This window comes from Bos indicus, chromosome X (assembly GCF_029378745.1).
Source record: "Bos indicus isolate NIAB-ARS_2022 breed Sahiwal x Tharparkar chromosome X, NIAB-ARS_B.indTharparkar_mat_pri_1.0, whole genome shotgun sequence".
In the NCBI taxonomy this organism is placed as follows: Eukaryota; Metazoa; Chordata; class Mammalia; order Artiodactyla; family Bovidae; genus Bos; species Bos indicus.
Genome location: NC_091789.1, coordinates 92,920,127 through 92,945,253, shown reverse-complemented (window position 1 = coordinate 92,945,253; position 25,127 = coordinate 92,920,127). Strand labels below are relative to the sequence as shown.

At 45.3% G+C, this 25,127-nt stretch overlaps 3 protein-coding genes across 4 annotated transcripts; 1 reads left to right on the top strand and 2 right to left on the bottom strand.

Moving 5' to 3' along the window:
• Positions 1–4,617: 4,617 nt before the first annotated feature.
• Positions 4,618–17,991, bottom strand: TBC1D25 (TBC1 domain family member 25). The gene is made up of 6 exons (XM_019956230.2): positions 17,728–17,991; positions 15,765–15,874; positions 14,514–14,668; positions 6,792–6,919; positions 6,460–6,648; positions 4,618–6,215 (listed from the first exon to the last, which is right to left on the bottom strand). Exons 1-6 carry the CDS (start codon positions 17,845–17,847, stop codon positions 4,854–4,856), a joined length of 2,064 nt encoding a protein of 687 aa, XP_019811789.1. The 5' UTR covers positions 17,848–17,991; the 3' UTR covers positions 4,618–4,853.
• LOC109555387 (small ribosomal subunit protein eS27-like) lies at positions 7,231–7,502 on the top strand. The gene has a single exon (XM_019956231.2). It carries the CDS (start codon positions 7,246–7,248, stop codon positions 7,498–7,500), a length of 255 nt encoding a protein of 84 aa, XP_019811790.1. The 5' UTR covers positions 7,231–7,245; the 3' UTR covers positions 7,501–7,502.
• A 2,567-nt stretch (positions 17,992–20,558) lies between the features above and the next one.
• Positions 20,559–24,708, bottom strand: EBP (EBP cholestenol delta-isomerase). 2 transcript variants are annotated; one of them, XM_019956329.2, is made up of 5 exons: positions 24,554–24,708; positions 23,226–23,537; positions 21,879–21,915; positions 21,627–21,757; positions 20,559–21,036 (listed from the first exon to the last, which is right to left on the bottom strand). In XM_019956329.2, the coding sequence occupies exons 2-5, from the start codon at positions 23,524–23,526 to the stop codon at positions 20,813–20,815; spliced, it is 693 nt and encodes a 230-aa protein (XP_019811888.1). In that variant the 5' UTR covers positions 23,527–23,537; positions 24,554–24,708; the 3' UTR covers positions 20,559–20,812. The 2 variants fall into 2 exon arrangements, with proteins under 2 accessions (XP_019811888.1, XP_019811889.1); XM_019956330.2 differs by lacking the exon at positions 24,554–24,708 and having other exon boundaries at positions 23,226–23,555.
• Between the last annotated feature and the right edge of the window lie 419 nt (positions 24,709–25,127).

Here is a 25,127-nt window from a genome sequence, read left to right as displayed (position 1 = left end):
TCTGGGAGCAGTATTTAATATGCTAAAGGATATGAGTTCTTTAATGAAGAAGTTTGATTTTTCATCTGCTAGTTACAAGCTGTAAAATGAAGCTTTGTCTCCCTGGCAGGCAAATTTTGGTTTGGTTTAGTGGAAGTTCAAGCCAGTGGCCATTTTCCCTAAGGCGGGGTGATGAGTTTAGGATGATGAGTTAGGTGATGAGTTTAGGCTCTGGGAGGAGCCAGTGGACTAATCCTGAACCCTTGAACTATTATCTGCTTCAGCAGTTTTGGAAAGTAGCCTGTTAGGATGGTAGCCGATGAATGTGGCCTGTTATTCTATTGGGGAGTTGGTTGGGACTCTGGAGATGGTATCGACACTGGCGTGCTCTGACTGTGTGGCCAGAGATGGCACAGCATTCAGTCTGCGCACCCAGTTCTGTGGTATCCTCTAAACAAGAGAGAGAACGCAGCCCTGGTTTCTAGAAGAAGATTGTCGTTCCACGTAGCGCAATGTGTCACCAGGAGTTTTTTCATTCCAAGCCTTTGGGCTTCATAACATTGGAATTGTTTTTTCATAATTCCCAACATTCCATAAATATTTGTCAAGGACAAAGAAAAGGAATGTGTTTCTTTATTCTTCTCACATAAATAACTTTGTACACATGACTTCCTGCTTTCATATGAAGAAGAAACTAGCTCCCTTGTGTGGCAGCTCCAAAATTAAAAGATTGTTGCACATATAAGGGGTTGAATATATTTTATAAAACTAATGCATTTGTATTTCTGTGCTGTTCTAAAGATTACCTTTTTACTTATATTAATTAAAGATATAGAAAGTATATATTTAAATCATGTAAATGTGACTCATTAGGGAGTTTCCTCAATCTTAATAGTCATCAGCTTCTCACACTCATATAGTATGCTGCTCAAATTTTTTTGTGTGCAATATGAACATTTGAACATTTCAGTCAGGTACTGAGCCAGAAAAGGTAATTGAAGTTTTTAGAAAACTTAACGTTGCTTAGAAAATATTTTGTTTTCTTGAAGTAGTAATAATTTGTAGCTGGAAAGATAAGATCAAGACTTATTTCAGGCCATTTGGTCACTGGTTCCTAAATTTAGGAAGCACTTGATTAACAAGTTGGTGAAAGCATTTAGTGGATACAGGAATAGTTTAAATACTTGAGATTAAAGGCTTTCCTCCGATCCCTTTCTAAGAAGTTTTAGCTTAGAAATCTTAGAAAGTTTTCTAAGGAAGTATACCTGTGGTACGTTTCGATCAGAAAGGTAGTTTCTCTTTGCTCTATTTGTTTTATAATTTGTACTAGTTATTTGTTTCTGTTGTCATTTTTTTAATGTTAAAATTATAAATCATGTCTAATCATACTGAATTATAAAACTTCTACTGTATCTTTAAGGAAAAATGAGAATTATCCTGTTTGTCCTGCAAAAAAAAAAGTATTGTTCAGGTCTCCTTACGAGAATGTGTTTATGGTAGACGTATATATTCTTTGCCAATAAGTATATATCCTTCTTTGTCTTTCATGATCTGAAATTTTGTTAGCTTTAGGATGTCTATCCCAGCTTTTTTTGAGCTTTTATTACTCTACTTTTTCTTCATACTTTCATTCTCATCAACATCCCTAAACTTTGTGTGTGTATACTGTTGAAACTTTTAAAAAATCCATTGAGGGTCCCTGTGTTCTAAATATTTTTTGTATTGTTAAAAGATAGTTCATTTCATCTTCTCCATTTATAGTTATTTTTCTATTTCTTTTTTTCTATCATACCCATACCTAATATTTTGAGTCCTTTTTATATTTCTTGTTCCTGTTTTCTATTTTTTTCTTACTTTAGTTATTTAAAAGTCTTCATCTGTATGTCCCAGTACTTCTGCTTCAGATATTGTGTATCACCCCATGTGGTAGCCAGTCTTCTGACATAGCCCCCAATGATCTCTGCCTCCTGTTACTTACATCCTGTGTGGTTCTCCTCCATGTTGTACTAGGGTTGGCCTATGTGACCAAGAAAATACAAGTTGTATGCCATTTCAGAGCTTAAGTTATAATAGACATTGCAGTTCTGTCACGGTCACAATCTCTTGCCTGTCTTCTGGGACCACATGTCCTGAGAAGCCTGATTGGAGAGGCTCATGTGGGGAAACCTCCCACTAACAGCTCTGTGTAGGCCATATTAGAAGTGGGTCCTTCAGCCAAGTCATCCCTTCAGCTAACTGCAATCCTGGCTGAACGTGACTGAAACCTCAGAAGAGACCCTGAGCCAAAACTACATGGCTAAGCTGTTCCCAGATTCCTGACCCTCGGAAACTGAGAAAATAAATATTTGTTGTTTTAAGCTAAGTTTGGCAGTGATTTGTTATACAGCAATAGGTAACTAAGGTGCATGTATGCTCAGTCACATTCGACTCTTTGTGACCCTATGGACTGTAGTCTACTAGGCTCTCCCATAGAATTTTCCAGGCAAGAATACTGGACTGGGTTGCCATTTCCTTCTCCAGGTGATCTTCCTGACCCAGGAATCAAACCCTCGTCTCCTGCATTGGCAGGCAGATTCTTTACCACTGTGCCACCTGGGAAGCCCATAGATAACTAATATGTCCAGTTTATTTTTCACTGGATGTAGTTATACTGCTCTGGTGTATACATTACCCTGACGTGGCAGCTGTTCTGGCTGGTAACTGTACTGAGGGAATGCTGAAAGCCAGACTTGACTCTGGTTAATCACTTGGAGTCCAAGGGATAAAAGGATGTGCAGGGAGATGGGCCAGATGGTGGACAGTCCCAGCACCATGCAAGCAGAGCTCTCACTTGCATCTATGATCACATTACCTGACAATTCTGCTGGTAGAGTTTCATCTTTAAACCCTAAGAGGGGGGGTCATTTCCCAAGTGGTACCACCAGCCTTTGTGTCTGGAGGGGGACAGTGGAGGAGTAATCACTGCTCTGGCTGCTCATTTCCTCTTCTCAGCAGGGTTCTTGACACCCTGATACTAGCCCTCCCCCCAGACACCTGGACCAGTGGTTTGGATGATTTCTGCAGTGAGGGGGCAGACAAGGCAACGTGGGGGAGAGGTAACAGCCAGAACTTAAATCTCCAACCTCTCCTGTATTTGCTGCCTCCAGCCATCCACCACTCAAAACTCAGGCCAGTTAACAACCACCTTCCAACTCCCCATGGGTCTTCACCACTGTGATGCAGTTTCTAGAACTCATATTTCCCTCTGTAGTTTCTCCAGAGAAGTTTCTGGGCAAGGGGATCAGTGGCTTGTGCTGTCTGCCACCTTGGCAGGAAATCAGGAGTCCCAAATAACTTTGGAAACTAATAAGAGATTTCTGTCCTTTAGGGTATCTGAGCCTCATGTTCACAGAAAGGACTTCTCTGGTCTTCAGAGGTCCCAAGCTGCCATATACAGAATTGACTTGGTTGACCTTTCAAATAGCTAAGCTCACTGATCATGGAATACACCCAGAGGGTGTCAGCCAGTTACTGACAAAGGCGGCCAGATTCCCCCATATCTTGGATGGCCCCTCGGGCCAGGGTGCCTGAGCCCCTTATTTTCACTTGTTAGACCTACAGTCTTGGAGATCCTAGGCACAGAATGGTCTTGACCCTGCACCTCCAGTGACTGAGCTCTCATCTGAGAAGGGTGGTTAGCTTACTCTCCAATACTGGGGGGGTGGGGGGGTGATAGGAGCCTTTTAAGTTATCCCTAGCTTTATATGTCATTGTTGGGAGAGACAGATAAGAGAATGGCTGCCCTGATGCCCACCTGCCTGCATTGCCTAGCACAGCAACTTCTGGCCAGAATCCAGCACAGTGAGGCTACAACTTGAAGGACCCGTTATTTCACTCACCACCTGCCATGTCCTCAGTGCAGGGACGGCACTCAGCCTCTGAGAAGGTAGGTGGAAAAAAAGGCCCTTTTTTGGATCATTATCCTCCACATATGTAGGTGACTTCTTTTAGGGCCTCAGCTTTATTAGAGCTTGATATTTTTGTCCACAGTAATGGGATAGAGAAGACAAATATATGGTTTCCATTGCTGAAATGGTTAAGGTATCCATGAGCTGGAAACCCAGTTTAGTGCTTAGAGCCCTAGGCATGGCAAGGCTGTCCCCAAAGCATGTGGCAAGAATAGGAACCTTAGACCCCTGCCAGGACCACTAGCATTCATGCATAAGACTTACAGGGAAGGGTCTGGATCTTAGAAATGGTGACATGTGCAATGCTAGAGGTAGCTCATCCAATGATTCTAAGTAGCCCATACTTCCCAGTCTTTGTAAGGAATCTTGCCCTTTCTGAGTCAGGAACTCTCCCACCCATCCCTCATTCAGGGGACTGTCCTAAAAACATGTATTTACAGACATCATCCAGACGCTCACAGGCAGACAGATGTACCACAAAATAGCTTCAGGCCTCCTCAAGTGGTGTTTGACCTGGGCTCACCTTCTAGAATTGATTTATCAGTATCCATTCTCCTGTCACCAGGGAAGTGGGAGCCACCCTTCACTTGAAATGGGCAGTGTTTCAGCTCCAGCAGGTAAAGAGGCCCTGGGGATTCCATTTATAACAAAAACCAGGGAGAAGGCAGAGAAATACACAGACCACAGTGACTTTCACGTGTGCAAAGTACAGTTGTTAAAAACAAAACAAGAAAACAGAGAAAGGAGGCCAGGGCCTCCATGGGGCACTGTCAAAGCAAAGCCCCATACTCTCGGACCTGGGGAGACAGGGCACTATGCTCCCACAGGTCTAGGGCTGGCAGGCAGGGATGTGGGGTCTCACGTGTAGGCCCTCTTGGCAAAGAATGGAGATCTGATGGGGCTGATGGAGGGCTGAAGGGAGTCTGATCAAGATGGGGCTGTGGCCTCAGCTCCCTCCTCTGAGTCCCACATCTCTGACTGCAGGTAATCAGCGAAGAGAGCCTTGGCCCGGCGTAGGACGCGCCCCAGGTGGTGTTTTCGCACGAGGCGGTCAAAGTGCATGGCCAGCTCGTTGTAATCCAGCCCATTGCGCATGATGTGGTCACGGTGCTCCAGCAGGATGGCGAGGCACAGGAAGAGCATGAATGGGTTCCCTCGGCCAAACTCCTGGGGTGGGGGCAGGCCCAGTGGGGGTGGGGGTGGCAAGGACTTCCCAGAGTCTTGTGGGGAGCCCACCTCTGGCATCAAGGGGGATCCAGCAGCCACGTCACCAGCAGGAGAGGCATCCTGGGTGGATGGTGGAGATGAGGAGGATGGTGAATCAGGGTGGGAAGAGGGAGAAAGCAGTGGGTCTGAGGAGTTCAGCAAGGGCTCAGAGAGAGACTTGGAACCGATGAGGGCGGCTGGGTAGGGCAGCTGGATCAGGGAGTCCCTCCTGGGGCCCGTTCTATCCCTGAGTTGCTGGAGGTCATCCAGACTGGCTTGCCTTAGAAGACGCCCCCCGCCACCAGGGCCCTGGCTGCTGGTGGTCAAGTGGTCAACAGCATCTTCAAAGGCACCACCTCCTCCACCGGCAGGCCTAAGCATGTGTCTCTGCCGCATGGGCCGTCCCCGGTGGCTCCCGAAGCCCATGTCCACCACTAGGCTGGGGGGGCCCACGAGCTCTACCTCGTGCTCAGGAGGGTCAGGGGGTAGTGAGCTCCAGGTGACCTCCAGCATGCGCAGAGCGTCGTCAAAGGCAAACTCGCGCTTGAGCTCAAGCAGCAGCCAGCGGTAACAGAAAAAGAGGTCGTCAGCACCGGCTTCCTGCAGGTACTGGTAGAAGTCAGGGTCCGCGTGTCGCAGCAGCAGCTTGAGGTGAGCGAACTTGGTGGCCATGGCACGACCATCAGGGTGGAAATTCGCAGCCAGGCGCTTCATGATGCCACAAAAACAGACGAAGGCATGGCCCTCGTGGTCCATGACAGCAAGGATGGGCGAGGCCAGGTCACTCATGCCCTGGCAGTAGGACACCTGCGGGTGGGTAACGGCATAGGTGGTGAGCAGGTCGTGCAGAGCCCGCAAGTGTGGGCCGTCCTCGGGCCCTGCATAGTAGGGGTGGGCCCGGTCAGTGCGCAGCACATCCTTGAGGACTGTGCTGCGGATGAACTCCAGGTCCTCGGGGCTTGCTCGCTGGGCCCACTCACTCTTGAGCTGCTCATACTCCCGGCTCTTGCGTTTCATGTAGTCCATCCGCTCTCGGCCTGTCAGCCCGTCTGGGTACACATTCAGCAGGTACCGCCACACCACCTGGCCAGGGATGAAAGGGATGAGGCAGCGGGTCTACAGATGAGCTGCCATGCCCTTGTGTGTACCTATCACCACCCAGCCACCCTGGGCCCCTGTTCTCCTTTGGAAAAGCCTGCCTTCCTACTGCTGCATGCACTGGAGCACTTCCATAGCATCCCCTGAGAGTGCGGCCCAGAGCATGCATCTCTTGAGCTATTCATGTGTGCGGGAGTGCTGGACCTAATGAGTGATGGAGAAGGCTCACTTTTCGCAGGGAGGGCTCGACACCACCATGATAGATCCGCAGACGCAATTCCTCGGGGCGGGAGAGCTGGCCCTCGTGGTTCAGGTAGGTATGAAACTCCGCATCACTCAGGGGCGGCTTGAAGGGCTTGACATCTTCCCCATATGACCAGCTCAGCACCTGCTGGACCTTAGACAAGGTGCGGCCCACCTGTGAAAGAAGGAGGGGTGGGGGAGGCCACTGTTCAGCTGGGTAGGCCAGGGGCAGGTGCCAACTGGCAGGCTCGGAATTGGGGGTGCCAGGGAGGCACTGCCCTCCAATAACAGCTGGGCCCTGGGGCTCCCTGAAAGCACCTGAGAGATGATGGACTGTGTGAAGGGCAGGGCAGCTGTTGTCAGTGATGACCGCTTCTCAGCCAGTAGCACATCGGAGCCAATGACATCCTTGGGGCTGATTATGTCCCAGTCTTCCAGCAGCGGGCCTCGGCACACAGAATGACATGGTATGAGAACCCCAGAGCTCAGGACCAGGTTCCTCTCCCTCTGAAGCCAGGCCACCCAAGAGGCAATAAGCCACTCCACTCTCCCTTCCTCTGTCATCCTAATCACACAAAAAATAAAACCATGAATAATCTGGTGGAAACAGTCTCACAGAATGGCTGGTAGACTCTAATAGTAACATTTTAATAACATAAAGCAATGTTTATTGAGAGCTTTGTGTCAGGCACCGTGCCAGGGCTTAACATCAATATAAACAATAAGAACGCTAGACAGCCCTTTCCAGCGGTGACGACTTCCTCATGAGAACATGCCTCTTGCAAAGGATCTTCTTCATTCCTCTCCAGAAGAGGAGAAGAGGAAATGCAAAAAGAAGTGCCTGGTGCAGAGCCCCAATTCCTATTTCATGGATGTAAAATGCCCAGGATGCTATAAAATCACCACTGTCTTTAGCCATGCACAAACAGTAGTCTTGTGTGTTGGCTGCTCTACTGTCCTCTGCCAGCCTACAGGAGGAAAAGAAAGGCTTACAGAAGGATGCTCTTTCAGACGGAAGCAGCACTAAAAGTACCCTGTATCAAGATGAATGGGAAACCATCCCAATAGACATGTTTTGGATACAAAAAAAAAAAAAAAAAAAAACACAGAATGCTAGACAACACTTCCATAGGGCTGAGTGACAGGAAGTGTTGTGAGCTCTTTGCAAATGTTAACTCATTTACTATTCATACAGGTAAAAAAATCTGCCTGCCAGTGCAAGAGATGCAAGAAAAGCGGGTTGGACCCCTGGGTGGGGAAGATTCCCTGGAGAAGGAAATGGCAACCCACTCCAGTATTCTTCCTGGAGAATTCCATGGACAGAGGAGCCGGGTAGACTACAGTCCATGGGATTGCAGAGATGGACACATCTGAAGCAACTGTGTATGAAGTACATACACACATGCACTCTCTAAATTGAGCACTATTATTATCACCAATCTTTCTAAGAGGAAACAGGCACAGCCAGAATTAGTATTAATAGTTGCCTAAGGTCCCATAGCGAGTGGGTCAAAGAACTGAAATTTGAAAGTCAGGCCCAAAGCTCAAGAATCCAAACCCTGAATCTTACCTTCCCACTAGTCCTCCTTCCACAATTGGTATAGAATACCATTATTCTCATCTTACAGACCACGACAGAAAGGTTGGAAAAATTAGTAAGTGGACAAGGACATGGTAGGGCTGGGATCTTTATCTTATTCACCTTACTCCAGGGCCCAGGTAAATTTTAGCAAAAGTATCTGTGGAGCAGGTACGTCATGCACGTTACACAGAAGAGATAATGATATGCTTAATTTTATCCAATTCTGGTCCTTGGTCTCTCCCTTCTCTCTCTTCTTTACTCCCCCTTGCATCCTTTCTGCCCACCTCAAATGTCATGTGGCTTGAAGCAGCAATGGCCAATTGAGTAAGTTTGAGAGACTCAAGAGATGTCCACCCTGGCACCACAGAACTGCTAAGCTGACAACAGCAAAGACCAGTGGCTTTCCAACTCTATTACATGAAACAAATCAACTGGGATTTGTTCAAGCCACTGTCATTTGCAGGCAAATGCCATCCCTAAGCAACATTCCCATGAAGTCCACTATACTTTCTCACACAGAGCTGAGGGGGAAGCAAACCCTGGGCCACAAGTCACTGCCTCTCCCTGGATGTCCCACTGGGCACTGCAAACCTAATGGGTCCACAAGGGGAGCCCGAGATCCATTTGAGACATGACCTGCTCCCCAAGTCTGAACAGTGTCTCTATCTCTTCAATTGCTTAAGCCCCAAACCTGACAGACCTCTCTCAACTCCCATGGCTTCTGCATGCAGAACATACTTCAATTCCACTTCTTCTCTCAGCTCATACCATGCCTCTCATCCAACCAGTCCCTGCTTCCCCTTTGCCCCTCCTTCTATACTCTCTCCCAACAGATGCCAGAATGGTCTTTCTAAAACATGAAAACACTTAAAATGAAGATCACACTACTCACCAGGTAAAATGAAGAAGGTCACACCAATGGTCTGAAAGACCAAGAGAAAAACCCTTTTCAAGGCACAGAGCTAAAGCTTAATGATGAGAGGAAAGCAGAGAGACCTGGAGGGTGAGTCCAGGAAACCTGAGAGGCAAAAAGTAGGAAATGTAGGAGGAGAAAAGAGATCAAGCAGAGACAGAATTACCAAGATATGAAGGAAAGTGTCCCTGAGATGAAGAAGTGGGTTGGCAAGTCTCAGATAGGATCAATCAATGAATAGCATAGACCATGGGCCTCTCTCAACTCTTACTAATCTGCTAGCAAAATGCCCACATTCTAAGAATGAAGACAAATTCTTGCCAGCTTCCAAAGATAAAGAACAGGCTGCTTACAACTGGAAGAAGGTCAGACTGCCAAAGGGCTTCTGTTCCACAACTCCGAAAGCAAGATAGTGACTTTCAGTATCCACGGAGCACTGACATGACAGGCCTGAGATCCAAGGGCCCCCATCCAGCCACATCAGTACATATCCACCACAACCAAAGAAAGAACTTTCTGATTATTAGCATATATGTAACCCATGCACTAAAGAGGAATTAAAGAGCCTCTAGATAAAGGTAAAAGAGGAGAGTGAAAAAGCTGGCTTAAAATTCAACATTCAGAAAACTAAGATCATGGCATCTGGTCCCATCACCTCATGACAAATAGATGGGGAAACAATGGAAACAGTGACAGACTTTATTTTCTTGGGGTCCAAAATCACTACAGATGGTGACTGCAGCCACAAAATTAAAAGATGCTTGCTCCTTGGAAGAAAAGTCATGATAAACCTAGACAGTATATTAAAAAGCAGAGACATCACTTTGTTGACAAAGGTCTGCTGTATAATCAAAGGTATGGTTTTCCCAGTAGTCATATACAGATGTGAGAGTTGGACCATAAAGAAGTCTGAGTGCCAAAGAATTGCTGCTTTTGAACTCTGGTGCTGGAGAAGACTCGCGAGTCCCTCGGACAACAAGGAGATCAAACCAGTCAATCCTAGGGAAATCAACCCTGAATATTCAGTGGAAGGACTGACACTGAAGCTGAAGCTCTAATACTTTGGCTACCTGATGCAAAGAGCTGACTCACTTAAGAGCCTGACTGAGAGCAGGAGGAGAAGGGGGCGACAGAGGATGAGATGGCTGGATTGCATCATTGACTCAATGGACTGAGTTTGAGCAAACTCTGGGAGATAGTGAAGGTCAGGGAAGCCTGGCATGCTGCAGTCCATGGGGTCGCAAAGAGTCGGACACAACTGAGCAACTGAACAACAACAACCATGCACCTTACTGGAGGGGAACAAAGAAGTTCTCTAAGAAACAACTACTGAGTGACTACGAGAGCTCAAGGTGGGTGGAGGAAGGCCAAAGGGAAGGTACATGGTGACAAGCCACAAGTTTTTAACATTAGTATATAGTTAGACATAAAATGACAAAGAGACTGTCATTGGGAGTGTAATATTGTTACATCAGAATTCCTGAAACGTAAGTGACTAACTCTAAAGAAAAGATCATGACAGCCTGGAATTGAAAAAGAAAAACACAATACTGCCTAAGCAAAGCCCAAAAGTTAAGGGTTAGGGACCAGAAGAATGAGAATGAAAAGTGTTCCAAAGCTTCCATTTCAAGGGCTAGGGTGAGTGGGGGTGGGGGAGACTGGAGGGGAAAAGTGGTCAGAAGATTTCACTGTCAGTTGTGTAAAAAAGCATAAATCCAGCTATGGAGTTTTTGTGAGAGACACAGTAAAACTAGGTGACAAAGAAAGGTTAAAAATTGAAGAAATCTGAAGGCATACCTGGCAAACAGAGAGAGCAAGAGCAGCTATGTGAATGTAAGAAAAAGCACTGCTCAAGACCGAAATATGACAAGAAAGAGAGACATTCTATGTTGATTTTTTAAAAAGAAAGAACCCATTAACAAAATGGGCAAAGGATTTCCACAAGCACAAACTCATCTAGTGGCAAAACTGGATCTGAACTGATACGAGACTATATCTAGTCTTTATGTAACCCACTAAGTATGAATATACACACATTTCCCTGAAGAAACACTCAAGTTTCATGTAGGGTGCTGTCTCAGGCCCTGCTTGCACTATTACACAATATGTGCTACATGTACTACACCTCCTTATGATAAAATTGTCAAATCTCCCAAATGCTAAATTATATATTCTGCCAACCAGAAATGTAATAGGTTTTTTTCTGAAACTGGGTAAAATTATTTTAACATTTGTATGAAAGAATTCACATTTAAGAATAGTTAACAAAAAGAACCCCCCCCCCTGAAAAAAATTGTGGGAGGAATGCAATGTTTGTCTTGGTAGAATTCAATATAGAAAGCCCAGAAATAAATCCAAGTACATATATTCTGGTCTGGGAAGATTTCACATGTCACAGGGCAACTAAGCCTGTGGCCACAACTACTGAGTCTGGGCACCACAACGGAAGATCCTCTATGATGCAACCAAGACCTGATGCAGCCAAATAAATAAAAATAAATTAAAAAAAAAAACTAGGTCCACTAATCACAATGTTGACTGAGTAGAGATTTATATGTAAAAGAGAAAATAATAAGTGTGTTAGAAGAAAATATAGGAGAATATTTGTATAAAATAGAAGAATATTTGTATAAGTATGTGGACGGGGAAGATGTTCTAAAGAGGAGAAATTCAGAAATCATACAGAAAAAGACAGATATATGTACAAGACTGCATACAAACATTAGTTTTTGATAGGACCAAAAGAGCACCACAAACAAGGCCACAAAACAAAAAGATAAGCTTGGAAAAAAATATCTGCAATACATATGACAGAAAGGGAATTCATATCACGAATGCACAGATTGATTCTGTCTAGGCTTGGCAATCTTCCAACTGAAGAGGTGACAGAAACTGAGTTCTTCCCAGAAAGAGGGACTGGGCCATCTAAGTGATCACAACATGCCTGTTGCTTTTGCATTCATGAACACAATCCCAAGAATTCATTACGAATATTTATAACAGTTCCATCAATCGCACACTCACCTATTAATGTGTAGTATGATTTATGTTAAACACATACCATTTGTGTACATATACAAATACAAATATACTTACATCTCTCCATATGTGGACTAATTTGTGTGTATATGTGTGTGTGAATCAAGGACCTGTAAGATTACACATCAAACTGATCAAAGTAGTTCCTGCAGGGCAAAAAGACAGGTCTGTATTGCATGCTAAGTTGCTTCAGTCATGTCTTTGTGACCTGATGGACCAGAGCCCGCCAGGCTCCTCTGTCCATGGAATTCTCCAGGGAAGAATACTGGACTGGGTTGCCATGCTCTCCTCCAGGGGATCTTCCCAACCCAGGGATCGAACTCATGCCTCTTATGTCTCCTGCACTGGCAGGGGTTCTTTTCCACTAGTGCCACCTGTGAAGCCTAAGGTAGGGGATCAAGATTAGGCACGGTGATTCAAGAGACAGACTTCATCATTATTTCTAATATGGATAATGTATTTACTGGATAATTAAAGATTAGTTTCATTAGGGAATTCCCTGGCAGTTCAGTGGTTAGGACTCCGAGATTTCACTGCTGAGGCCTGGGTTCAATCCCTGGGAACTAAGATCCAGCAAACTTGTGTGGTATGGGGGAAAAAAAAAACAACTCCAATCAAACTCCCATCAATATCTTAATGAAATGATAAGCTAATTCCATTAAATGAAAAGAACAGTAAGTGCACAAGAATATTCAGGAATAATTTTAAAAAGGAAAACATATATCATAAAACTATGTGATTAAAACAACATGGAACTGGCTTAGGATTTAACAAAGAGATCAATGTAAGAGAATCAGGAATTCGGAAACAAACTCGTGTATTTGCAGGAGTTTTGGAAATAAGACAATGGTAGAAATAGAATGGAAATACTGGAAAGTTGATTCTCTTTATAAAGGTAACTTTTAAATGTCCTTTTGCCAAACTACTGGGTGTCTGTCTGTGTATTTTGCATTCCTCTCAGTTTGTGTGTAGCTGGGGTTTTCTTCACATGTTTATTAGCAGAGCAGATTTTATTTCTTTACTGAAATAGTGCTACTGTGTCTATTTTATAGGTAAGGAAATGGAGGCTGGGGGAATTAGCTAAGTGACTGACAGAGTAAGTAGCACACAGGGCTGCTTGTGCAGAGGTTCCTGTGTCTCTGGCTACCAGCCTTTTCCCATTTGTTTCTCTCCCTGTCTCAGTCACTGTCTTTCTCTCTGATTCTTGTTTCTCTCTCTGATTCTTTTTCTCTAATGTCTTTTTTTAAATAAGCACCACATTTTATAGTCGAATGTTTAAGAGCAAAGACTCTTGAAGCCAGTTCAGCCACCACCTGTGTTCAAATCACACTCCTCCACTGACTGTCTCTGTGACACAGACAGGTCCTGTCCCCTCTCTGAGACTCAGTTTCCTCATCTGTAACATGGAGATAACGGTCATCCCTACTCTGTAGGATTGTTTTGACAATCCAGTGAATAAATATTATGTGTGTAGAATGGCCTCAAGTGCTCAACACATGTTAGCTATTTATGTTATTATGACATCAATAAAATGCCTATTCAGGCATCTCAAATAGGCACTGTGAATTTCCTGAGACTGGAAACCATGTCTTCCACTCCACAACTTTTTACTTGAAAAAAATTTCAAATCTATGACAAAGTTAAAATGATGAATACATTGACCATCCATACATCTTTCATCTACTCCCCTAACTGTTCATATTTTTTGCCACATTTGCTTCATCTCATTCTCTCCATATATATACATACATTTATTATTTTGCCAAGTTATTTGCAGATATTATAACACCTTACCCCTTAATACTTGTGTTTTCCCCAAGAACAAGGATATTTTCCTTCAATAACCATGATACCGTAACCATACTCTGGAAATTTAACACTGACACTATTATTATCTAATGTATGCTTCATAATCAAATTTTCAGGACCATGTCTTAATTTATCTGTGGGCTCCCTGGGAACAGTACAGGCAAAACTAGGGGAACAGTACAGGCAAAACTAAGAACTAGGAGAAGACTGAAAGTGGCTGAGAGATCAAAGGAACAAATCAATGAAAGTGAGTACAGGATGAATGAATGAATAAATACAATTACCATGACTATAATCAGCATTATTATATTTACAATATTATTATAACTGAAACATATAATACTATAGCTCTATTATTATACTGCATTCTGTAATTATCACTAGATTATATGCTATAATAAATATGACAATTATTGTCATTAGAGCTAATACTTTTTGAGCATTCACAATGCAGCCATGCACCTTTTCAGGCACTTTTACATGAATTTCCCTGTTTAATCCTCATGATGGCCCTAAGATACCATTATCTCTACTTTATAGCTAAAGAAATGGAGGGCCAGTGGCCAAGCCAGGATTTGGACCTAGGATTCCTTGCTCCTTAGCCCACTGTGAAGGAGTGTGTTGTGAGGAGTAGAGTCATCCTATGGGGAAAAGGGGGTATCACAGGGCAGTGCCCCCAGAGCACCGGGGTACTCACTGTCCTCAGTGGGCCGGATATCTACACGCAGGTGCAGGTAAGGTTTGGAGGCAGTGGCAAAGGCTGTGCTGAGGTCCCAGTCAGACAAGAGTGAGAGGTAAGCTTCCTGCCCCATCCGATCTCGGCCCAGGTAGCTGATACCAAAGTTCTTCTTCCTGGACAGAGGAAACACCGCAGCTTTCAGGGCCCCTGTGCCTGGGAAGCCTCAGGGACCATTTCCAAAAGAAGCCTGGGAAGTTTGTTTCACAAACACAGAAACAGATGCACATCTGCTTGTATCTGGAGAACACACTGCAAACTGGTACTGGGGTCTCCTCTAGGGAGGGTAACTGAGTAGTTGAGGGATTGAAGTGGGAAGAAGCAGCCTTGTGCATAAAAAATAAAGCAAGCTGTATGGTTGTTATTTTTCACAACAGAAAATGTTTATGTAAAAAAGTCAAATTACAATTAAGAACTTGTTCTTTAGATACACCAGTGCAACTCTATGCAAAGCATATTGTGTGATAACTACTGTCACCATGAACGTGTTTAGTCACTCAGTTGTGTTCAGCTCTTTGTGACTCCATGGACTGTAGCCTGCCAGGCTCCTCTGTCCATAGAATTTTCCAGGCAAGAATACTGGAGTGGGTTGCCATTTCCTTCTCCAGGGGAATCTTTCCAACCCAGGAATCAAACCCTCATCTCCTGTGTCCCCTGCATTGCAGGTGGATTCTTTACCTGCTGAGCCATTGCCAGAACTGACAGTCACCATGGAAACCCCCCCAAATACACATCATTTCTGTATCCTTTGAGTCCATTACCATGTGCATATATTCCTCCAAAATAACAATGACACCAAAATAACCATCACATTTGCCCCCAGGAGACACTATTTTTCATCTATCAGGTTGGCAAATTTTCTAATGTTTTTTAGTAACCAGTGTTTGTGAGGAAAACAGAAACTTTATGGGCTGCTGCTGAGACGGTAAATTGGTAACACCTACCCAGAGAACATTTTGGAAACATCTGTTGAAACTTAAAAAAGTATACACCCTTTAATTCAGCAATATCACTGCTAGGAATTCATCCTATGACTAGATTTTCCCAAAAAATTCCAAGATATGTATGTGGCTATTTGTTTATTATGGGACTATTTATATTAATAATAACAAAACAAACAACCCTCCCTACCAAACGACAACAATAAAAGTGCCAAACAACTGCTGTCAAGGTGGGTGGCCCACTGGTTTTGCCCCACACCCCATTACTCACCCATTCAAGTCAAAGGCTCGGATGAGGATGTGTTGCAACACATCGAGCGAAGTGATTTGGGGGTCCACAGCAAAAGAGCGAAACTCAAGTGGCAAGAAGCTCTCACATTTCTGTGGAGAGAAGACATGGGGTAGGCCATCAGGGGTCACATCACCACAATGACATGGATGATATGGCAGAAGGTAAGGGTAGAGATGTGGCAGGGGCCAGATCAAGGCGGGAGTTCTGGGCCATGGAGAGAACCAGGGTTTGTGCTCTGAGTGAGAGGGGAGGCTTGGGAGAGTTCTGAGTAGAGGAGGGATGTGGTCTGATTCAGGATTTAACAGGACCCTTCTGGCTGCTCTATGAACAGTCCGTGGGGGACAAAGGAGAAAGCAGTGGTCCAGTGAGGAGGAGGCTACTGCAATAGTCCAGGCACCCAATCCTTCTTCTACATTCCCTCAAGGCTGGTTGCCAAGATCACCATGTTCAATCTTTGGTTGATCAGTTGCTCAGTTGTGTCCGACTCTTTGTGACCCCATGGACTGCAGCACACCAGGCTTTCCTGTCCTTCACTATCTCCTGGAGTTTGCTCAAACTCACGTCCATTGAGTGTGTGATGCCATCCAACCACCTCATCCTCGGACGCCCCCTTCTTCTCCTGCCCTCAATCTCCCCCAGCATCAGGGTCTTTTCCAGTGAGCCTTGAGAACCCCATGAACAGTATGAAAAGGCGAAAAGACATGTCCAGCTTGGCCTTTATTAAACCAGTCCTCCACGCTGCAACCAATCTAGCATGTCTATCTACAACACTCTCTTGCTTAAATCTCTTCAAAAGGAACCCCAGGATTCCCAACAGGAGCTTTTTTGAACTTTACACTCTGGTACTACCAAACTCCCAGAAGTTACTCTGAACACATTTTGGCTCCAGGCCTGTGCTTGTGGAGATCTTCCAGTCTGGAAGGTCCTTCCACTCTTTAACTGGCTCACTCACAGCTTAAGCATCTTCTCTTCTTTGAACACCCAAACCTCTACCTTTGAGCTTCCTCTATTACACTGCAGTGATGTTTACTTCTCTCAGGAATCTAACCTCTTCTCGTCACCACCAGTGCCACCACCCTAGTCTGAGCCACCATCAACTGCTTGCTGGAACTACTGCAACAGCTTTCTTACTCAAGAATAGAATACATGCCAAAGGCCCTTCACAATCTGCCCCTCTCTTACCTGTCCTATCCACCCCCTACCACTCTTCCCCTCACTCTCTGGGCTCCAGCAATATGGAAACCTAAGGGAACATGTCAAACTCATCCCCACCTCCCAGCTTTTCTCTCAGTCTAAAACGCTCTCCTTGTTGTTCTCTCGGTCTAAAACACTCTTCCCCCCTGATATGCACATTGGTTACTCCTTTTTATTTGGGTCTCTGTTCCTTCAATACCTTTCTGGGTATTTCCCAGCACGACCTTGGCTAAAGTAACTCCCTAGTTCGGAATCTTTTTCGTTATCTCCCCATGACATTCACCACTGTCTGAAGCATATCCTTTATTTAGCTGTTTGTCTCCCCGACGAGTGTGTCTGCTCATCCAGGATGGGGATTTGCACAAAAGTGCACTCTCAACACAATGTTAAACTGATGTCAGCGCCTCCTTTTCAGACAGCAACAACCTCCCTCATTTCTCAGGGCTCCACTCCATTAAGGCCCCTCCTCTAACCCTATAGCCCCTCCTCTCTACCCACAGTCTCCTCCTATCCATTCCATAGGGCCCTACCCTTCTATTTGTAATCCCCACGCCCCACCCTCTGCCCCCGCATTCCCAGGTCCAGCCTTCCCCCAGCCCCCAACCCAAGCCACCAATATTCTGCCCTCTAGCCTCTCCCCTCACGTAACACCCCAATTCTCAAGTCCCGCCCTCCATCCTAGGACAGCCACCACCTTCCCCTCTCCCGGGAGCTCTGGGCGGGCTGAATGACGGGCCACCAGCCTCACCTTGACTCGGACCCGCACCACCTCTCGCTCCTCCTCCTCAGCTGCCGCCGCCTGGGCTCCCCCACCAGGCGAGGGCGCTCCGGAGCCAGCCAAGTCCGAGGACCCAGAGGCCGTCGCCATCCTGCTGCCACCCACCTCAGGGTGACAGCTAACCGTTGCCCCCTACCCTTGTGCGCACGCCAGAATGCGGGCGCCCGCGGCCCCACCTTGTGCCCTGGCGCAGGCGCAGAGGGCGCCACGCGACCCTACCCACCCCCCGTTTGGCACAGGGAGGAGGTCACCTCTGCGCTTGCGCAGAGTGTGCAGTTGCCAAGAGCCCCGCCCCCAAAAGCCGGGCAGTTTGCCTCAATTTAGCCAGTATGCAGGCGCCTACTGAGGCCCCGCCTCCCTCGTCCTTGATTTGCTCACTTTGCTTCCGGATTCGTCTAGGTGAGTGTTAACGCGGCGACCTATTGGGGCGAGAAAAGTGGGCGGGGAAAGGACGCTGCTGCGCGATAACGTCAAGGCCCCACGTCCTGCTTCAAGTCGCCTCGCATCTCTGCTTAGAGATGACGTCATCTATTTAAAATCATTTCAAATGAATCTGCTGAATGGAAGAATAATCCTTTTTCCACAATCTTTTAAAAAATAGCTTACACGTTATGAAAATTCACGGACCTGTACATTTAGATGTTTGCAGTTTCTGCCTGCATGTTATACTTCAATAAATAATTTACCCATAAAATCCATTTGTATGCTCTGTGGACAAGTTTGCCTCTGTTTTTATTGAATCTTTACAACACGTTGAAGTCAGTCTTGTTATTAAACGGTGTGTGCCTACCAAATATCAGCTGAATACTGGACATATTTTAGACTCCTTTGAGAAAGTTTATGTGCCACAAAATGCAAAAAGCCATTCTCACTTTACTGTACAACGTCTCTATGGTTTGGACAAAATACATACTGCCCTTAAAAATGTAATTTCTAACCAAGGAGTCCTGTAAGGTACCTGGACTTCAGCTATTGTTGCAGTATTGTACAGATGTTACCCTTAATGTTACCTTTTTAGAGAAGTCTCCTTTTCTAACACACTTCTTGTGGCACTGCCAGATTTTCTGATGGAAACAAGGAGTTTGAAAGTCACTTTTCATTAAAATTATCATAGAGTGGAATGAGCAAAACATTAGCCTAGAACTTGGAATTTATCCTGAGGGCCCTGGAGCACAGGCTTATGATGTGTTCAGATGCCCCTGTCTTGGTTGTGGAGAAACCTCTGGAAGGAAATATACTGGAAGCAAGGAGAGCAAAAAGGAGGTCCTTGCCACAGTGTGGGGGAGAATTTTCTCTTTCATTTGTTCATTCTTCCATTTGTTCATTCTTCCATTCAACAAAGTGTATACCATATAGTTTAAATATACTAATTCATCTAATCTGCATAAAAATCCTGAGGTAGGTACTATCATTATCAGCATTTTACATATGAAAGCACTGAAAGAATGTCATGGGAAAACATGCTCAAGGGCAAAGGGATAGTAAATGGCACAGAGAGAAGAGAGTGCAATGGACAGAAGGTGGGGCTGTGCCTGCTATGCTTGAGGGAGAGCAAGGGCACCATCATGCCTTAAGAAAATAATGAAGTAAGTGATGGATCTGAGGTGAGAAATTAATGCAGGGTTTTGGGTTAACAGTGAGGCATTTCTCAAAAAGTGACACTGTAGGCTCAAGCAGTAAACTGAAGTCCTGCTCTGCACAGGTCACCTGGAGCCCATCTATAGGTATCTGCAGTTTAATTATTCATGGTCATCTCCACAAAATTTCTCAAGTACCCATTTGTTTTATGACTGAAGGTCTATGAGGTTAAAGACAGAGACTGCTGGATGAGCAATAGGGGTCTGTAGGGTTAGGGGTATCTGTGGGTACATGATAAGTGGTCTGTGGGGTGAGTGAAGGGATGTCTGTGGGATGAGTGATAGGATATGGTGTAAGTGATGGAAGATCTGTGGGGCAATTGGGGATCTATAGGGTGAGTAATGGGGAATGTAAGGTAAATAGATTCTTCAAAGTAATTATGGGGAGTTTACAGGGTGAGTGATTGAGGGATCTATGGTGAGTGATGAGACTTATTGGATAAATGATAGGGCATTTGGTAGGAGAGTGATAAGGTCTGTGCAATACATGATGGGGGATCTATGAGTGAGTCATAGAGTTGTAAGTGATGGAAGGTCTCTTGGGGCAAGTGATGGGGTCTGTGGGGTGAGTGATGGAGGTCTGTGAGGTGAATGATTCTCTCCATCAATGGAGCAAATGAAAGGCTGTTTGTGGGGAGAGTGATGGGTATCTTAGGATTTAATGATGGAGTATGTGGGGTGAGTGATGGGAGTGTAGTGGAGTGACTTTTGTGGGGGTCTCTGGTGTGAGTCATGGGAATCTTTAAGGTAGTGATGGGGTTCTTTGGAGTAATAGGGGATACATGGGGTTAGTAATGGGGTATTTGTGGGATACCTGATCAGGAGATAAGAGGCTGAGTAAACTGAAGAACTTGGATTTGGAAAATTCTCAGCCTGACCATATTTCAAAACAAGAAAGGGTATATTTTGGAGAGAATGCCAAGGGTGTGGATGGACAATCATGCCTTAAAAGACTTTACAGATGTGATTCATGGATCTAATTAACCATCAGGGGAATCTGTGGGGTCAGTGATGGAAATTTGTGAGGTCATAGGTTTGAGGTCTATGGGATAATGATGCTGGTCTATGGCTGAGAGAATGGTGGTCTGTGGAACGAGTGCTGGAAGGATCTATAGGGTCAGTCATGGGGCATCTCTGGGGTTAATAATTAAAAATCTCTCAGTATAGGGTCAAGATCTTTATTTCCTGATTTAAAAAATTGTCCCCATCACAGACTTCCTAGGTTCTCTTGTACCTTTGTCCTATTGGCTCCTGACAGTGGCTCCGCATGGCTCCTTTCTTCCCACTGCCCACCCATCAACCTGAGCTTGACAGGATCAATTCAATTTGTCCTTCCGACCTGTGGGAGCAAGGATTGGGATCTTCTGGTAGGTGGAGAGTTCCTCAATAGCCGGTGTTTAAGCCTAGTTCATCACTCTTTAGTTCTGCTTGCTCTTGGCTTTGGGTGCTTTGGCATCCAGTATGCTCTGGGCATGAGCAAGTTGCTTTATAGAATCCAGTATGAGGAGTCCGGGCACCACCAGCCACAGGGAGTTCAAGAAAACAAAGTAAAACCAGAAGTAGAGTGGGTGGCCCAGCTCCCCGTGCTGGAATCCATCACGGTACTCTGTCAGGAAATAGAGTACATCTCCATATACCTGACCTGTGGGAGGTAGAAGGAGAAGGAAACTCTGTAAGGAGGAGGAACAATTCCAAGCCATTTTCCAAGTTATTAGAGCTCAGGATTCCCAAATTCAGAGACATAAAAGTTCTGAAATCACATGACTGAAGATTTGAGAAATCAGAAATGTGAGAATTCCAGAAATCAGAAGCTGAGACTTTCTGAACTCAAGAGAGTTCATGTCTCCAGAATTTAAGCTCAAAATCTTTTCATTCAAGACAGCTCAGGATTCCAAGACTAAAGAGAACTCACATTTCCAGAAAGCTAACAACATAAGAACATAAGAGGACTGAATCTCAGATGAAGGAAGCTCAGAATCTTGATCCAGCCACCTCATGTAACTGTAACCCTCATGAGAGACTTTGTGATGGAGTGGGAGAAGAAATGAACTCTCCTGGATTGAGAACACAGGCCTGGAGGGGCATGGCTGTTCCAAAACCTCAGGGAGTTTGTCATTCAGTCTGACTCAGCCCTGGATGGGCACAATTGAGAAGTCCCACCCGCAGGAATGCCCCCATGTCTGTAGATCCCCCATCAAGCCCTCAAGCACCCACTGTGGGCCTTCTCCTCACCCATAGAGACCACAAGCTGTAGGACAAAGCGGAGGGGTTGGTGGCGGAGAAAAGCAATCACCACCCACAGGCTGAGTGGTCCCCACAGGTAAGCCGTGACGGTCTCCATGCATATCATGAAGTTATCATTCCTGCAAGAGAAAGGATGGAAGGGGCACTGGCATCACTGTGCTCTACCTACAAGGCACCCCTTAATGCTCCCTGACTTACCTCCCCCCAAAACAATGCAGGTCTCCCTTGACAAACACTTACAGGATGTATCGGCTGTCTCCCTTGGCATACTCTTTCCCTGAGGAAGACAAGAAACTTATATGAAGAATATCAGCAGGAAAAGGAAGTCAGACTTGTGAGAGCCGAGGGCTCATGTAAGAAAGCAGGCTTTATAACCTCCCCATGCCTCAGTTTCCTCATCTGTGAAATGGGGCAGCTGTTTTTATATGTATACAAGATAATGTGTGCAAACCTGACACAGAACATTAAGTGTTGCTATGATTGTCTTGTATTCAATAAATGTTTGTGGAATAAAATCAGGCAGGTGTAAATGAGGGAGTGAGGAAAGTATCCAATGAGAGAAAGAGAGAGAGCTCGAAGGTGAACAGATGAGTAAATGAAAGAGTAAGCAGAGATCACTAAGGAAAAGATAGATCACCCAATATAAAAATATACAGGAGACTGAAATAGGTTTTTCACAAAAGAGGATTCTAGATGGTGAATAAAAACATTAAAACCATAATGAGATATCACTCACATCCACTCGAAGGACTAAAATTTAATAAACACCTGATCATATCAAGTGTTGATGAGGATGTGGAAAAACTAACTCTAATATACTGCTTGTGGGAATATAAAATGGTGCAGCCATTCTTGAAAAGTTTGGCAGTTTTTCATAATATTAAACACACATCTACCACAGGACCCAGACATTCTACTCCTCCACATTTACCCAAGAGAAATGAAAGCAGACCTCCACAGAGACTTGAAGAAGAATGTTCTAGCAGATTTATTCATGAGGCCAAAAAGGAATACTGTTTGTAACAGTAAAAGATTTGGGGAAATACCTATTAATACTGGAAAAGTCAAATAATTCTGTAACATTTATGCTTTCAAAACTCCTTATAAACTTATGATGAATGTCCTCATCAAAAAAAAAGCAAAGTTCAGAAGCAAAGTTCATTTAAAAAAAAGCATGCTACCATTTATACAAAAGGAAAAATTAAAATGATGATGATGATGATAAACTGTTATATAGCATGTATTGTCTGCCAAACATTGTTCAAGTGTCTTACATGTATTTGGGTATGACTATTATCCCTCTTCTACAGTTGAGCAAACTGAGGCTTATGTGTGTAATTTATGTGTAAACCCTGAAAAGAAACATAAGCAATTATTTGGGGAAACTTGGTGGATAGAAGGTAAATTTTTACTGCATACCTCTAAATGGCTTCATTTTGGACCCATGTGAATATATATGCAAAAAGTTTAAATTTTTAAAATTTATTTTAAACAAATGGAATAAGAGTTGGTGGGTGGGTAAACATCTAAACCAATCCTTGTCCAGGAAATTCCCTTGCACAGCATATTGAAGAACCCAGGACTCACAGAGTTGAGATAAGATGGCTTGGTCTCCGAGAAGGTCCGCGTGGTAGAGGCTGAACCAGCCCTCAATCACCAAGTGAATGAACCCACATACTGCAAACCAGCACAGGGACAGTCTCCGCCAAGTCCCCAGTGGGACGACCGCAGCACGCCCTGACAACAGCCATGTGGCCACAACTAAGACTCCAGAGACGGAGAATAGGCCAGCCAGGATATGCCAGGTGGGGTAGTCATTAGGCACAAAGTTGTCTAGTCTCAGATGCCGAGGCCAGTAGGGGTGCATGGGGCTGGTGTTGGTGGTCATGTCTTTGTAGGCTGATGGTGGTGTGTGGATATGTAGAAAAGAGAATAAAAAAAAAAAACTGAACAAATACAAAGGCATAGAATGAGATCATAAAATCAAATCCAAATAGTTTATTATGACAAGAAACGTAAGTGGACTCAATTAACCGATTAAGACTGACTCAATTAAAATAATCTAATTATATACTATTTTAAAAACATGAATATAAGGCCACAGAAAAATCAAAAGCTTGTTCCTGCCCTCTGGGAGCCATATGATATGGTAGACACAGGAACCAGAACAGGTCCCAGCTTTCATTGGTCTCACTGGGAAGATAGAATCAGGCCTAGTCTCTGCTCTCATTGGTCACAGTCTGGTGGCCAGACACGACAATCAGACCAGGTCCCAGCCCTCATTGGTCATGCTCTGGCAGGGAGACACAGTAACCAGGTCTGATACCCGCCCTCAGGGGTTACAGTCCGCTGGGGGAGACACAGGAGCCAGACCCGGTGCCATGCCTCACTGGTCTGCTAGGGGAGGACACGACAAGATTTGCAGGGGTCACTGTCTTGCATCCTGCAACAGAAAGCTATTACCCTCCCCATAGTCCTGGAAACCGCAGGACAGACAAAAAAGATGACTAATCAGAACTACACCTTCAGGTTCAGTGTATGGGATTATCCGACCCCTCCCGAAATTGCTCACACTGCAGCCAACCCTCAGGAAAGAGGAAAGTGGAGGGCAGGGGTCCTGCGCCGGGAGCTAAATAGGAAAATGAGGGGCAAATACAGAGACCACCAATCAGAACCAGAACTTTCTGGTTCAGCTGCCTGATGAGAAGCAGATCTTTTGCAGTCCCGACAACCGCGCAGTAGCCGACCGCCCGGCGCAGGCGCGTAGGGGTGGTGAGGGTGGCAAAGCGGCGGGGGAAGTGGGGGCGGGGGAAGTGGGGGCGGGGGAAAGGTCTCGCGCAGGCGCGCCAAGGTCTGGCCATTTAGCAATTGAGAGCTAAGGGATGGAGAGGCATTTCAGGCGGAGGGCAACTCACTCAACAGCGCGTTTGCAGCGGCCTCTCCCACAGGCTCCCGGGTCTCACTAAGATCGCTCGCTGGCTCCGAAATATCACTACTTCAAAATCCAACCTCTCACAGGTTCCGCCTTATGGAACTGGCCAATGGAGGAGCTGGAAAGGAGGCCCGTGCCGCTCTCAACCAATAGTTATTGTCTGTGTGCCGCCGACCCCGCCCTCGCGCGTGGTACCATTTTTGGTTGGTGGGCATTTTCAGCCAGAAGCCAATCTGTGGCAAGTCTTGGCTTGTTTCCCTTGTTTCCATCCCATCGGAAATCGGGTGTTTATCTGCTGTTGAATCAGCATTGCGTTGCACTTATTTGTAAAAGCAGAGCAACCAAAACTTTTCCCAGATCAACCTTCAATCCTAACCCCCCAAAATGGGCAAGGAAACGTAAAACAAATAAGTCCTGGTGGCTCAGCAGTAAAGCATCCACCTGCAATGCAGGAGACGTGGGTTCGATCCCTGGGTCGGGAAGATCCCCTGGAAAAGGGAATGGCAATCCACTCCAGTATTCTTGCCTGGGAAATCCCACGGACAGAGGAACCCGCG

Bases quoted from the DNA above. Each gene is read 5' to 3' on its own strand.
- LOC109555387 (XM_019956231.2), top strand. From the start codon at position 7,246: ATGCCTCTTGCAAAGGATCTTCTTCATTCCTCTCCAGAAGAGGAGAAG.
- TBC1D25 (XM_019956230.2), bottom strand. From the start codon at position 17,847: ATGGCGACGGCCTCTGGGTCCTCGGACTTGGCTGGCTCCGGAGCGCCC. The intron at 15,875-17,727 runs GTGAGGCTGGTG...TTCTCTCCACAG, and splicing joins TGGTGCGGGTCCGAGTCAAG to AAATGTGAGAGCTTCTTGCC. The intron at 6,920-14,513 runs GTGAGTACCCCG...CTGTGTGCCGAG, and splicing joins TATCCGGCCCACTGAGGACA to GCCCGCTGCTGGAAGACTGG.
- EBP (XM_019956329.2), bottom strand. From the start codon at position 23,526: ATGACCACCAACACCAGCCCCATGCACCCCTACTGGCCTCGGCATCTG. The intron at 21,916-23,225 runs GTGAGTCCTGGG...TGTCTTCCTCAG, and splicing joins AGCCATCTTATCTCAACTCT to GGAAAGAGTATGCCAAGGGA. The intron at 21,037-21,626 runs GTGAGGAGAAGG...TACCTCCCACAG, and splicing joins ACAGCTTGTGGTCTCTATGG to GTCAGGTATATGGAGATGTA.